Raw genomic sequence first — 11,632 nt, forward strand, 5'->3', positions numbered from 1 at the left:
CCTGCTGTAGAATAGTTATTTAAAAAGGCACGCGATCCAGCGACCCTATCGTATTGATGAACAGTTGTCCTCGGCGACGTCTGACAGTTTTGATGCTAGTTGTGATGAAGTGAATGATCATGGGACTGAAAATTCGAACGAACCGGAGGCGTTTACTACAGGCGCGTTTGAAATCGACAATATTCCAGCATGTGCTTTCTTTCATTGTGATTTTGAGGTGATGCTTCTTCATTCTTGTAGCAAAGTCCAAGTCATACAAAACGAAGGAATGAATGATCCATCGAGTCCCGAACTTGAGCGCGCAACGTTCGTGAACGAACAAATGATGAATGGGAGGAGAATGGTCGATATTCAACCAGAGAGGAGTTTCTGATCAATAGTTTCCCAGCCCCTGTGTAGTTTGGATCTGAACGACCTCACATAGCACATAACGAGCTTGAGAATGAACTGCGCTCATCACTTGGTTTGTCTTCATTATATGCCAGAGTCTGTGTCATTGGTTACTTTGTGTCTGGTCCTGATAGGTCTGTAATGGTTAAGTTGGGAGACACTAAGCTATCGTTTGTAACAGACGCTGGTCAGTGACGAGTGCTCGTTAGCTGGTAAGCCAGATGTGATGAAAGAACGCATGAATAATCTCTCACACATCCGTAAGCAAATGGAGTTTCAAGAACTTATTGCTCACTTACCAGTTACGAGTAGATAAACAGACCGTTTGAATTTTGGAAAACGTACTTCGAGTAGGTATTGCTACGTCATCCCCTAAATAAATGATCTGAGTATCCTCGCATTCAATCCAATGGGCAGGATCTTATTGGCTGACTGTAGGTACGGCAATAAGGTACTGGACGTGAGTGGTGGATGTATCTTCATTCCTTTCACCATTGATCGCGGCGGAAAACGGTGCATATGGTTAGAGACTAAACATCAGAGGACCTAGTGACTCAATATTAACCCAGTTTTCAAACAACTGCTAATCGTAAGTTTAGGAAGGCGGCGATGAGGAGTCCTAAAGACGGGTTGCTTCACGCAGGGCTGAAACAAGGGTCTGAAGAGGTGGCTCGCTGTTTTAGAAGCGGTATAATTCTGATGAAGATCTCATTGTAAGTTGGGTTGAGCCTGGTCAGCAAAGATCTTCCGTCAGTATGCGCTGCACGGTATATAGTAGGAGTCGATGAATTAAGTCCGGAGTTTGTTCGACCTTTTGAACAGCAATTTAGTTTTGAGGTGGTAAAAGTGTTGTCCCCCATTCCCGTAGGATGTTTACATCTGAATTAGGTGTAGAAGTGGCTCTGTGCCAAGCAATACATAATCAGTTTAGTCAATTATCACTCGTAAACCGTGTGAACGTTCTCGCCGGGTGACTGGTGCGTTTCCAATCAAAGTGACTATCTTATAGGTATTTCTCTTGTTAACTGTGTCGGATAGAATCATCAAAAGCAACATTCCTTTTGAACAAGAACAACCACGTCAACTTGTCTGCCGTGTGAACGAAACCAAACTGGATGGGGAAGGTGTCAGAAGTAGCCAACCACAAAAGTCCCAAGGTACATGCACCCCGTGATTTCCAGGTAAACAAAGTATATAGAAACTGACATGCTATTGGGATTCCATGCAGGGAGGATTAGGCCACTTGAATGTCGGTTACAGCATACAGACTTTTCCTGGTCCCCATGTTTTTCTACTAGGCCTTGTGATGCGCATCTGGTGCAAAGAATAACAATCTGATTTGGTTAGGCTTTTCAGTCGCATGAGGGTTCTATCCAGTAATAAGTGGTAGCGCCAGTACTGATGTATTTGTTAAGTAATCTAGGTCACTGAAGTGTAGTGCGCACAGGATAAAGCAGTCAGTTCTTGTGATAATTATGAGTACACCGAGTCGGTTTATCTTTTCCGCTTTTGTGATCCGTCCCGTCGGCCCCTGACTGCTTTCCTTGTCTGATACGATCGCCAGAAGGCTTGGATCATCGTGACACCCTCTTCCAAAACACGCTGCTCCTCCTCTTCTTGTTTGCGTTTTTCTTCCTCCAATCGACGTTTTTCCATGATTTTCAAGTACTCTTCTTCCAGCGTCTAAAAATAGAAACACGCTTGGTAAGATTTCGATTTGAGTCAGTCTTCAATGTCTGGAAGCGTTTGTTCGACTCAATCCCCGTGCACTCATGGACATAGGCAATTTAAAAAATTCAGAGAATCTTTAGATTAGAATAAAAGTGTACAGGATGTTACGTCTACTGGGTGTTTCAGCTGAATGAGCAAGCTCCCGGAACAAGAGGTGGAACACTTTATCCATATGATGGGACTCGTAAAATCACTGTCACAGTAATTCCCCCAAGAGGCACTAATCTCCTGCTTTCACGTCATAGCTTCTCAACTCTCGCGGTTCTGGATAAGGAACATCCAACACAGTTCAAACAAGACATGCTTGGGGATGTTGCCAAGTCGGTTGAAAGGGATTACAATGCAAGAGTAGAATTTATCTCTGATGTTATCTGATATTAAAATACGGTGCGCTCTGGTCATAAGCACACGCCATCCCTAGATGTCAAAGCCGTTGTTCATGATCGTCACTGCTCTGGAGATCTGGTCTGTGTTGCCGGTTAGGGCGGTTTCGGTTGTCTGGAGACCGATGGTGCCAGACCGCCACCTGCTGCTTGGTAGTTCTACGCTTGTTGATACGATAATTCCTCCACACGATGGCATGCTTGTTGCGAGTTAAAAGTACAACTAAAGTGTGTATGTAGATGCTGATAATAGTCATAGACCTACGAACTTTATCTGGTTAAAACTGTTTCTTAGCTTTCGCACAATGGGTGATGAAGCTTATTCCATTTTCTGAAAAATTGCTCAAGGGATGGTTTTACCGAGTGTCTCTAGAAGAAGTGGTTTACTCGGTCCAAGTTCTCGCCAAGCTGTAGCACTCATTTTTGTACCAATATCATTCTCACTTGAGCAGTTTTCTTTCATCATCATCATCATCATGGACAACATGACATCAATATTCAACACTGATGCTTCACTGCCTTAGAATGTCATGGTTGTACGAGGGCTGGGATATTGCCAGGGCTCCCATACCTAGACTGGAGGACGATTATGGTCCTCAACCAAAGCCTTTGGCTCAAAAGCCTAACCGCAAGGCAGCGGTGCTTGGCGGGAAATGCAAATGCATTACCACTTCTACGGAACAAGTCGCCACCCGTTCCAACCCTCAGCCTGGAGGGCCAGGAGGCTGTGTTTGTCAGACCTCTAACCATTGACCAGCCTGGTATGAGAGACTCTGTGAGTGTCGCGCGGACAACCCCCAGTATAGCTCAATGGATTGCTGAGGTGCACAAACCGTCACACCACGGTCATGTTCAGTCTCTTCATGACAGAGTTTTCTTTACTGTCACTGCTACTTCGGCTAGTTTACACCGGAGGTAGGAATCACTGTATTTGAGATTCGTCCTCATTGGACCTCATCAGCGGTGCACCAGTTCAGTATGTCAGGCCAACCACACACATGGCAAATGCTGACCTGTGTTGGTGGAGTAGGGGTAGCCTTTATCCTTGCAAATCAGACAGAAGTTCAAATCTCGGCATAGTCAAGAATATTAATTGCTGATGAATCCTAATAGGGTCATGTGCTCAAAATCTTTGGAGCTGACTAACCAGAACAGCTGTGTGGGGACCGGACGATAACGTTTGTGGAAAAGGGGTATGAAAACGAATTCTAAAGTCCGGAAACTACTGAAAAGTGTCCATGCATTTGGCAGAATGTTAGTCCTATTACGTCACAATATCAAGAAAAATGAACGGTGTATGTAAGAAATGCGGGCAACTGCAAGGGATTTTCCTGCTTAAGAATTTCACTTTCTGCTTATGAACTCACGTGCTTGTCAGCCAATTGCATAAAGCATCTAACTTACGGAGAACTTCTCCTCGAGTTCTGTCAGCTCCAGTTTATCGTTCGTGTACTCCTCATCCAATTGATCATATTCACTCTGTGTTGCAACAAGAAGCAGGGGAGGGGGCGAAAGAACACGTAATGAACTCTTCAAGTAAGTGTTAGAAAATGTTCGAAAATAACACCTGAATGGTGACTGTCATCGAGTGTTGCTGTTGTATCGCTGGATAGTGTGACAACTTTCATACAGCGTGCCGGAAGAGTAGGTTACATCGTAAGTTGTGTCCTAGCGAAACACTCATCTGCAAACCAATTTGGTTTTGACGGGAGGCTCACCTGGAACCCGGCTGAATCTCTCGTTTGTGACGTCTTTTAAGCAACTGAATGGACTGTACCACACCGCCTCATGATTTAGTTGGTACGATATTTCAGATGTCGTGAGACATGTATAGACGCGATATACTACGCACACATTACATTACAAACATTAGCTCGCTCTAGTCATGAAAATTTATTGCTATTTTCCATCTACTTTTGAGTCGAAGTGACTCTTCTCCAGAAAACCCACATCAGCGCCTAGAGGAAATCGCTCCTTTGTGGGACCTGGTCTGACCCCAAAAAGAAATAGTAAAAACCTAATACTGAAGAGCTCTCAACCACCGCATGTCTTGCAGTTCATACTAAACTGCATGTCCAGTGTCCACAGGTTTCAGACCCTTTAGATGCAGGCGATCACCTTCTGTCATCTCCCTGGATTTAGTAGAAAAATGAATGGTCCCCAAGTAACTAAAGCGTACAGCCCACGAGGTAATCGGGCATGGTATAGGGCGGATACTAAGCTCGTTGGTATTTCGATCGAGAGTGAGATATGTTAGGACATACACGTCGGAATTTATTCAGCTGACGCATTCTTTTCATTCACGGGGTTGAGTATTGGATCGTGAGTGTCGCTGATCTACACAGAACAAAATTTTACCTCCAGACTCCTCTGAGTAGCCAACCACAGTGGGTTCCACTTTGCTCAACCGAGTGTGATGTGGCAGTTATCTTCCGGGTCAGATCGATCATACGCTTCGTATGTTACCTTAATGAGTCCGGAATATTTCGTGTCGCTACCTTTCAGTGCCCACTGTTCATTCACGGACACAGTTACTACATAGCATGGAACAGATTTCACAATCGTAGCCAACAAAATCCAAGGTAGTAGACCAATGCAAGACACTTTTGGATTAGTTAGCTAACAACTAGCTCATACCCAAAGCAAGATGGGGTACGTGATTCTGTGTGTATACCGTAAGCTAAATTTTCTAAAAATGAAGTTACAGGTGTTCAGTGTTCAAGCGTCGATTAACTCAGTGACTTTGAAAAAACTGACCAGAGAGCCCTAAGAGGAGAAGAACAAAATGGGAATACAAAATCACCAAGACTTTCAGTAGAACTAATTTTTTTTACTCTGTTTGGGTGTCTTTTGCGGCAGCCAGTCGCGTGGGTTCTCCAATGTAGACACGCTCGCAAGCATTGCTAATTTCGAAAGTTGTTCTTAACCGTCTTTTGTTACTAATGATTTGGTGCGATAACCTTCAGGTTTCAGAGGAATATTCCATGTGATCTCCAAGGCAATTCACCTGCGTCTGTGATCCAAAAAAACGCCCTATCAGTTCACCAATTATAATCCCCACTATTCATCATCTTACCAAGTCCAACTATGCACGCATAAGCGATGATTTCCTTTGTTTTCTATGCTACAGCATGTTGCATGAGAACGACAACTCGGTTTCCGTAAGTGTTTCAGAATTCTCTACCCAATTAACGGAGACATACCTGCAGCGCCATCATCTCGCGGTCGAATTTTTGAATCACGCTTTCAAGTTCCGTCTCCATCTTGTAAACCTGGTTCCTTTGGCGAACCTCTACTTTCTGATTGTCTTCGACCAACTTGCTGTAAGAGGCCTTCAGACCATGCAATTCCTTTTCCAGCTCAGTTTGCTTTTCTGGGGGAGTAAAAATCACGGGAAAATATGGATCATTCCCTTTTATCGTTTGGTTCATTTCTCGGAAATCGCTTGAACAAAGTAACGAAAACAGGAACTGAATGGTGTTTGAATAACTTTACTTGAAATATTTGAAGAAGCTCATTTTCATTTTGACGGGGATTGCTTCTGAAACGAACTTCTCGTGTTGGAAGATAATGGTCCTTAACCCTCCCACCGACAACTCGTGCGGTGAATCCAGAATCCATCAAATTCCAAAACACTGGGTGCAAATATTACCAACATCATTACCGTAGTTTTGTTGTTAATGCATCTTTTCCAACTTCATATCATGTAAAAAATTTTGGTGCACAGTTGTAATGTGTTCGGGCTTTCCACGACGTTTTCATAACAATACATAACGTCTGTGTCACACATCTGTTCTGCTGACGAGTTTGCAGTAACTTATGCTTTCGATTGTCCAGCGCCAATGGTTCGCTACCGTTCAGCCATTATTTACTTGAAAGCCTCATTGCGAAGAAACCGAATGGGAAATGGACCTAGTGTCAACACCAAAAGCTGCGGTGTTTAGGCTATGTATTGCGCATGCCCAATCATCATCTGCCGAAAAAAGTACCGTTTTCCGAGCTCACTTCAGAGTGGCGCAAGCAGATAGGTGGTCAACATTTGACCTGGCAAAGAAAGATGAAAGAGGCTATGAAAAGTCTGGGCACTGACGTTGCGTCTCTCCTTCCGGAATGCAATCCGCGTGGTTTTCACTGTGCATGGTTGAAAACGTTGCAAGATGTGGCTGCTAATCGATATTAGTGGTGTCCTCGTAGTTCGTTACAATCCAGGTTGCCTAAATTAATATCTGGATGTGTAGACATCGCGGGATGAAAGATAGATTTCTTAGTATTAGACAAAAAATGAGCAATTCTAGAAAGTGATTCTCTGTGGTCGCCCGTAAGAGGGACACAAGCGTCACCTGTGATAGAACTAATTTGCGCAGAAATGAAACTATATTTACAGACCGTAGCAACTAACTGCTCGGGAAGCTATGTAGACTAATACTTGTATCATCCTGGTCACAGTTGAAGGAAGATGAACGACTTATTATAACAGGGTGTTCCATCATTAGAGGAAACGTCTGTGAACAAGTTACCTAAACTCTCGAGGATCACCGGAAATTAACTTATGAATAAGCTAGCTGAGGGAATATCTGCAGTCACTGTGGGAACAAAAACAAAACCCGAAGATTAACGAAGTAGAATTTTTCATAGGAGGTCTCAAGGATGGCATTTTATAAGATCAAGTAAGGTAGCCCATGCTAGGTGCTTATGGGCCCCTTCAGTACCGTTTTTAATGGAACAACTGATAAGGGTGATGGCTCATACTTCATAAGCAGACTGCTATAACGAGCTATCGGGATGACCGGATGGGTTTCTGGTAACAACTTTAAGGTCGTTGGTAACTGACGGGTGACAGTATCAGTGTTTGAAGTAATCTTCCTCAATAACACTTACACCAGAGAACACTAGCGCTTTAACGACGTACAACCGTGGCAATTTGTTCGAATAAAACCTTGTAAAACCTTGATGATGAAGCAAAAGAGGAAAAGTAGGAGGCTTAAGTTGACTTAGGTCAGTCACAAGCATTCGGATGGCATACATCTACGAAGCCCATTTATGCAATCTGAATAAAAACTGACACCATGAATGCCACCGATATCGTTTGCCCCACCCCTCTATTTTACAGTAACCTCAGCCAAACATTGACGGGTCACAGGAGCCCTTCTCTGGAAGACGAAGAACTTCAATAACACCAAACTTTTCGTAACACCCCTAGTTCTCTCCTTCCTCCAAATTACCACCACTTCAGATTATACAAGGAGGACAACACTCTTATCGGTGGACAATAACTCGGCATGCATAGTACATGACCCAGTGTTGGATACATTCCTTCAATGAGGTGTCTTCTCTTTGTCGAAAGACCGAGTTTGGAATGTTAAACTATCACCCCAGATATAATGCACTGTATGAAGCAGAAAGCAGGATTCAGAATACAGTTGAGCTTTTCGGCCCGATCACTGTCAATAAATGGCGACCTAAAACGTAGAAAAACAGTGGGGCTCCGAGTTTTGTGAATTTCGAACAACTTTTTCACACCTCTCGGAAAGAATCAGTTTTGATGTACTGAAAATCAGTTAAACTGGAAAGTGGAACAGCAACCCTGCTACTTGCTCCGTTCGTGATCGTCAGGGTTTGAAACTCCACTGAATCTTATGTTCTCACCAGCCTAGTGATTATGTTGATTTTGAAAAAAATATTTCGTCTCTACGGCTGTTCACTGAAAAGCCCGTGGTTAGAACCAGACCCAAGCCTCTGGATTTATCCTCTTTAGGCTCAGGTATCATCTCAGTCCTAGTGTTCCCTTCGAATTAAATACCATCTATCAACAATTTGCCCATGACTGACGGCTGTGCATGTGATTCGAGAATGGCAGTTGTTTTCCACGTGTTTCTCACAACTGTCAGTGGTCCACTGTAAAGGGGAAAACGCCGGATAAGACTTCGATACCATTTTCACTAACTAATTCTTACAACAAAGACCAAGAAAGAGAGAGTTCGTTTCGCTTGGGCTAAATCTGCGCTCATTATTTATGGACAACAACGCACAAAACGAACCACATACCTTGACTTTTCTGCAGTATAAGATTCTTTCTTTGTTGCTCCTCATCGACCGTTCGTTTCACGCGTGCCTTCATGTAGTTCTGGAGATTGTTCATCTCGTTCTGTAAACTTTCAACCCTGTTTGATGTTTTCTCATCCTGAATTGAAAAATCATGTAGTTGGTTTTACTGCAAGGAACGTTTTACGGATATGTACAAGAAGACAAACGAATCTTCATCAAATTAGTTTGTAAAACATTGCATGATATTTTTTTTAAATGCAATCAGACATCCACTGAAACCACTGAAGGCATTTTGTCCTGACATTTCCGAAAAGCAGCAGTACTAGATCTTCGAAACTTTCAGAGTCAAAAATTCTTCGTAAGAATTCTCGGTCTTTGAAATTTTTCGCCCACAAAAAGCCTAAAGTATAATCCATCATGTGTTGCAGTTGGTCTCAGTTACGCAAATGATAATTCAAGTAGGAAGTAACCATTACTCGTTTCACACGTTCAGACGCCAAATGGAGCAGAGTGTTTATCAACAGATTGAACCGTAAATTAGTAGACCCGTAACTCAGCAATCTTATGAGTAGTATGCTCCAGATAGCGAGCACAGTGTGATATCTCGAATACGGTGACATGTGCAATGTGTGGCAAACTGTGTGCTGCACATTTGCTTGAAGAATATAATAAGATATTCATATGGGTTCAACTGAATACCCCATTAAAACTAAATTAGTTCGTAAAAGAGTGTAGTTCTCAAATTGCATACTTTTGGGGCTCAAATAGAATATACGTCTGATTGAACCTCGGGTACTGACTGCGACTACGTGATAAGCCCTAAGAGGGTCAAAGCCGGTAATGGGCTGTCGGAGATCTTCCGAAGCTTTATGGTTAGTATGTCCCGTTGACGGATATCTGTTTCCCTGAAGCGGGCAAGCTGCTTGGACCTCCCAAAATTAGACAAGAAAATTTTCCCTTAAATTCTAGGTTGGTAGTTGTTGCTAAAAGGTCTCGAAAAACCGATTCCATCAAATGAAAGCCAATATTTACATGTTACCGTAAAACTCACCACGATAAAGTATGCTCTCAACTAGAGATTTGCTTGTTTGACTGCACTGGCGTGTAGCATCACTCCAACGAATTTTTCTTTCAGCTTAGAATTCAAGACAACGACAGTACTTCATCATTACAATATGTGGCATTAGCATACAGACCCCTCATCGGTTCCAAAAACGTTGAATCTCTAGTACACGCATCTTCTGGTTTTTTATTCATAAGATTTCGTTACATTCTGAATCAGAGTTGAACTGCGTTATTCCCCTGAAAAATTTCTCGGATTGTAAACATGTCGGGACTGACGAACTGAGAAGCTAATGCTCCCTCCGATACGTATTTGGTAAACTCTCAAGATAGGCCTCGCTCCCCACATATCCAATAGGAGCGTTCCCCTCCTGGTGTGACCCGGTGTGATCTGGTGGGATAAGCAAACACTCGGGAGACTATAAATACCAAATTTTTTCATGATGGTCCCTCCTGGTAGGGTGCCATCACGTCGAAAAACATCAGTGGATACCTGCGTTCAATAACTAACGCGAAATGCGGCCTTCATTGAGCTCCAGGCACATTTTCAGGAGCTCTATCTAACCAATCTAAACTTGGGGTAGTACTAAGGAGAGTTGAACTGTAATGGGCATTCTTAAAGCTATATATATATATATATATATATATATATATAGGAATATTTGCGGGCATGGATGAACAGAACTCGTCATTTCGACTTACCTCTCTTTTGTTTCTCTCATTTAACTGATCAAGCTCCTGACTTAGTTTTTCTATTCTATCCAGTGATTCGTTGAGACGGACGTGAATCTCCTTTACAAATTTCTTCTTACGTTTCCTATCCTCCGGAGTACTGAGCAGTTCCGCGAAGCACACACTTCGGAGCCGCAGCAATAGTGTCATAAAATTGTGCTTTTGTTCTTCTAACGTGGATAGCAGCGTGATCTCGGGAACCGATTCGGTACGTCGAAACACTGAATATGGCAGGTTTAACAAAGAGTCTGAATAACTGCTTTTGGGATTAACAGCAACAATCTGTTGCATTAATTCCTTCGCGTATGGAGATTGATTCATTTTCTTGGCTATTTGGCGCGTAAGGTGCAGGAGTTCATCTTGCAGCTGTGGGAAAGCAAAATGACAGAAAACTATCTTCTGTTGAGCAAAATTAGCTTTCTGGTTACATTTTTGTGAGTTATACCGTTCAGAGCACTAAAAATAGGTACCCTCTACTTGTTCCCCTGTAATGCATTACTTGATTTTGCAGAATGATTTTAAAGGCTATGGAATGATGTGAGCGAAATGTCAAAATATCAAAACTACGTATTCCCACAATCTAATGAGTGGTTTTAGAACTTGCTAAAGTAGCAAGAAGATGAGCGTCATAGGAGGTTAATATCTAGGCTTTGTAATAGAATCACAAGAATTGGATTTACTAATTTCATAAAGTCCACCTACATCTCTATGAATTGCTGTAATCCTGGATTATTCTTATTGGAATTGATAATATTTTTATACTCCAACTCGTGAGCCTGTTAACTAGTAGTGGGATCCAATGCCACACAATCAGTAGTTGCTAACTGGGAGTGCGATCGTCTCGCAAGTGAACAGGATTACCACCAGCACTCTTCAATCACACGTCTAAGTGCGATTTGAACAAGCCTTTTTCAACCGACTCTAGCTGAATGGTGTGGTGTTGGGCTAATGACCTGAAGGTTGATGAACGTTTATCAGCTGTGTATTGTCGGCCGTTCTGATGCAGCTGTGCAATGTTCGTCGACCTTTCAGCTTTGGATAACTTCATTTGCCAAAAGAAATTCATATTTCATATATTTGTTGGTCGCAATGGTGAAATGATTTACGTTCATGATACCAGATTTTAGGATATATCAAAATGTCTTATAACACGATGCTGTCACCTAGGATGGGCGATTCCCATGAATCGCCTCCGTATCTTCGACTGATTAGAGAAAAGGTTTTTATCGCAAGATGTTTTTACCAGTCACTCTACCCTATGGCGAAATTCCACTCCCAACTGAACTGCC

The 11,632-nt window shown here is 42.6% G+C and overlaps 1 protein-coding gene across 1 annotated transcript in view; it reads right to left on the reverse strand.

The window, feature by feature from the left end:
• Window positions 1-1,780: 1,780 nt before the first annotated feature.
• The window catches only part of T265_15026 (hypothetical protein), a gene marked incomplete at both ends in the record, with an annotated part of 11,368 nt that continues 1,516 nt past the window's right edge, over window positions 1,781-11,632 (reverse strand). Inside the window, 5 exons of the mRNA XM_009176275.1 lie at window positions 1,781-2,073; window positions 3,909-3,983; window positions 5,708-5,877; window positions 8,550-8,685; window positions 10,314-10,709. Of these exons, the coding sequence (XP_009174539.1) occupies window positions 1,885-2,073; window positions 3,909-3,983; window positions 5,708-5,877; window positions 8,550-8,685; window positions 10,314-10,709 (966 nt within the window). The remainder of the gene's footprint in view (window positions 2,074-3,908; window positions 3,984-5,707; window positions 5,878-8,549; window positions 8,686-10,313; window positions 10,710-11,632) is intronic.

The sequence above is a fragment of the Opisthorchis viverrini genome (assembly GCF_000715545.1).
Source record: "Opisthorchis viverrini unplaced genomic scaffold opera_v5_323, whole genome shotgun sequence".
NCBI classification, from domain to species: domain Eukaryota; kingdom Metazoa; phylum Platyhelminthes; class Trematoda; order Opisthorchiida; family Opisthorchiidae; genus Opisthorchis; species Opisthorchis viverrini.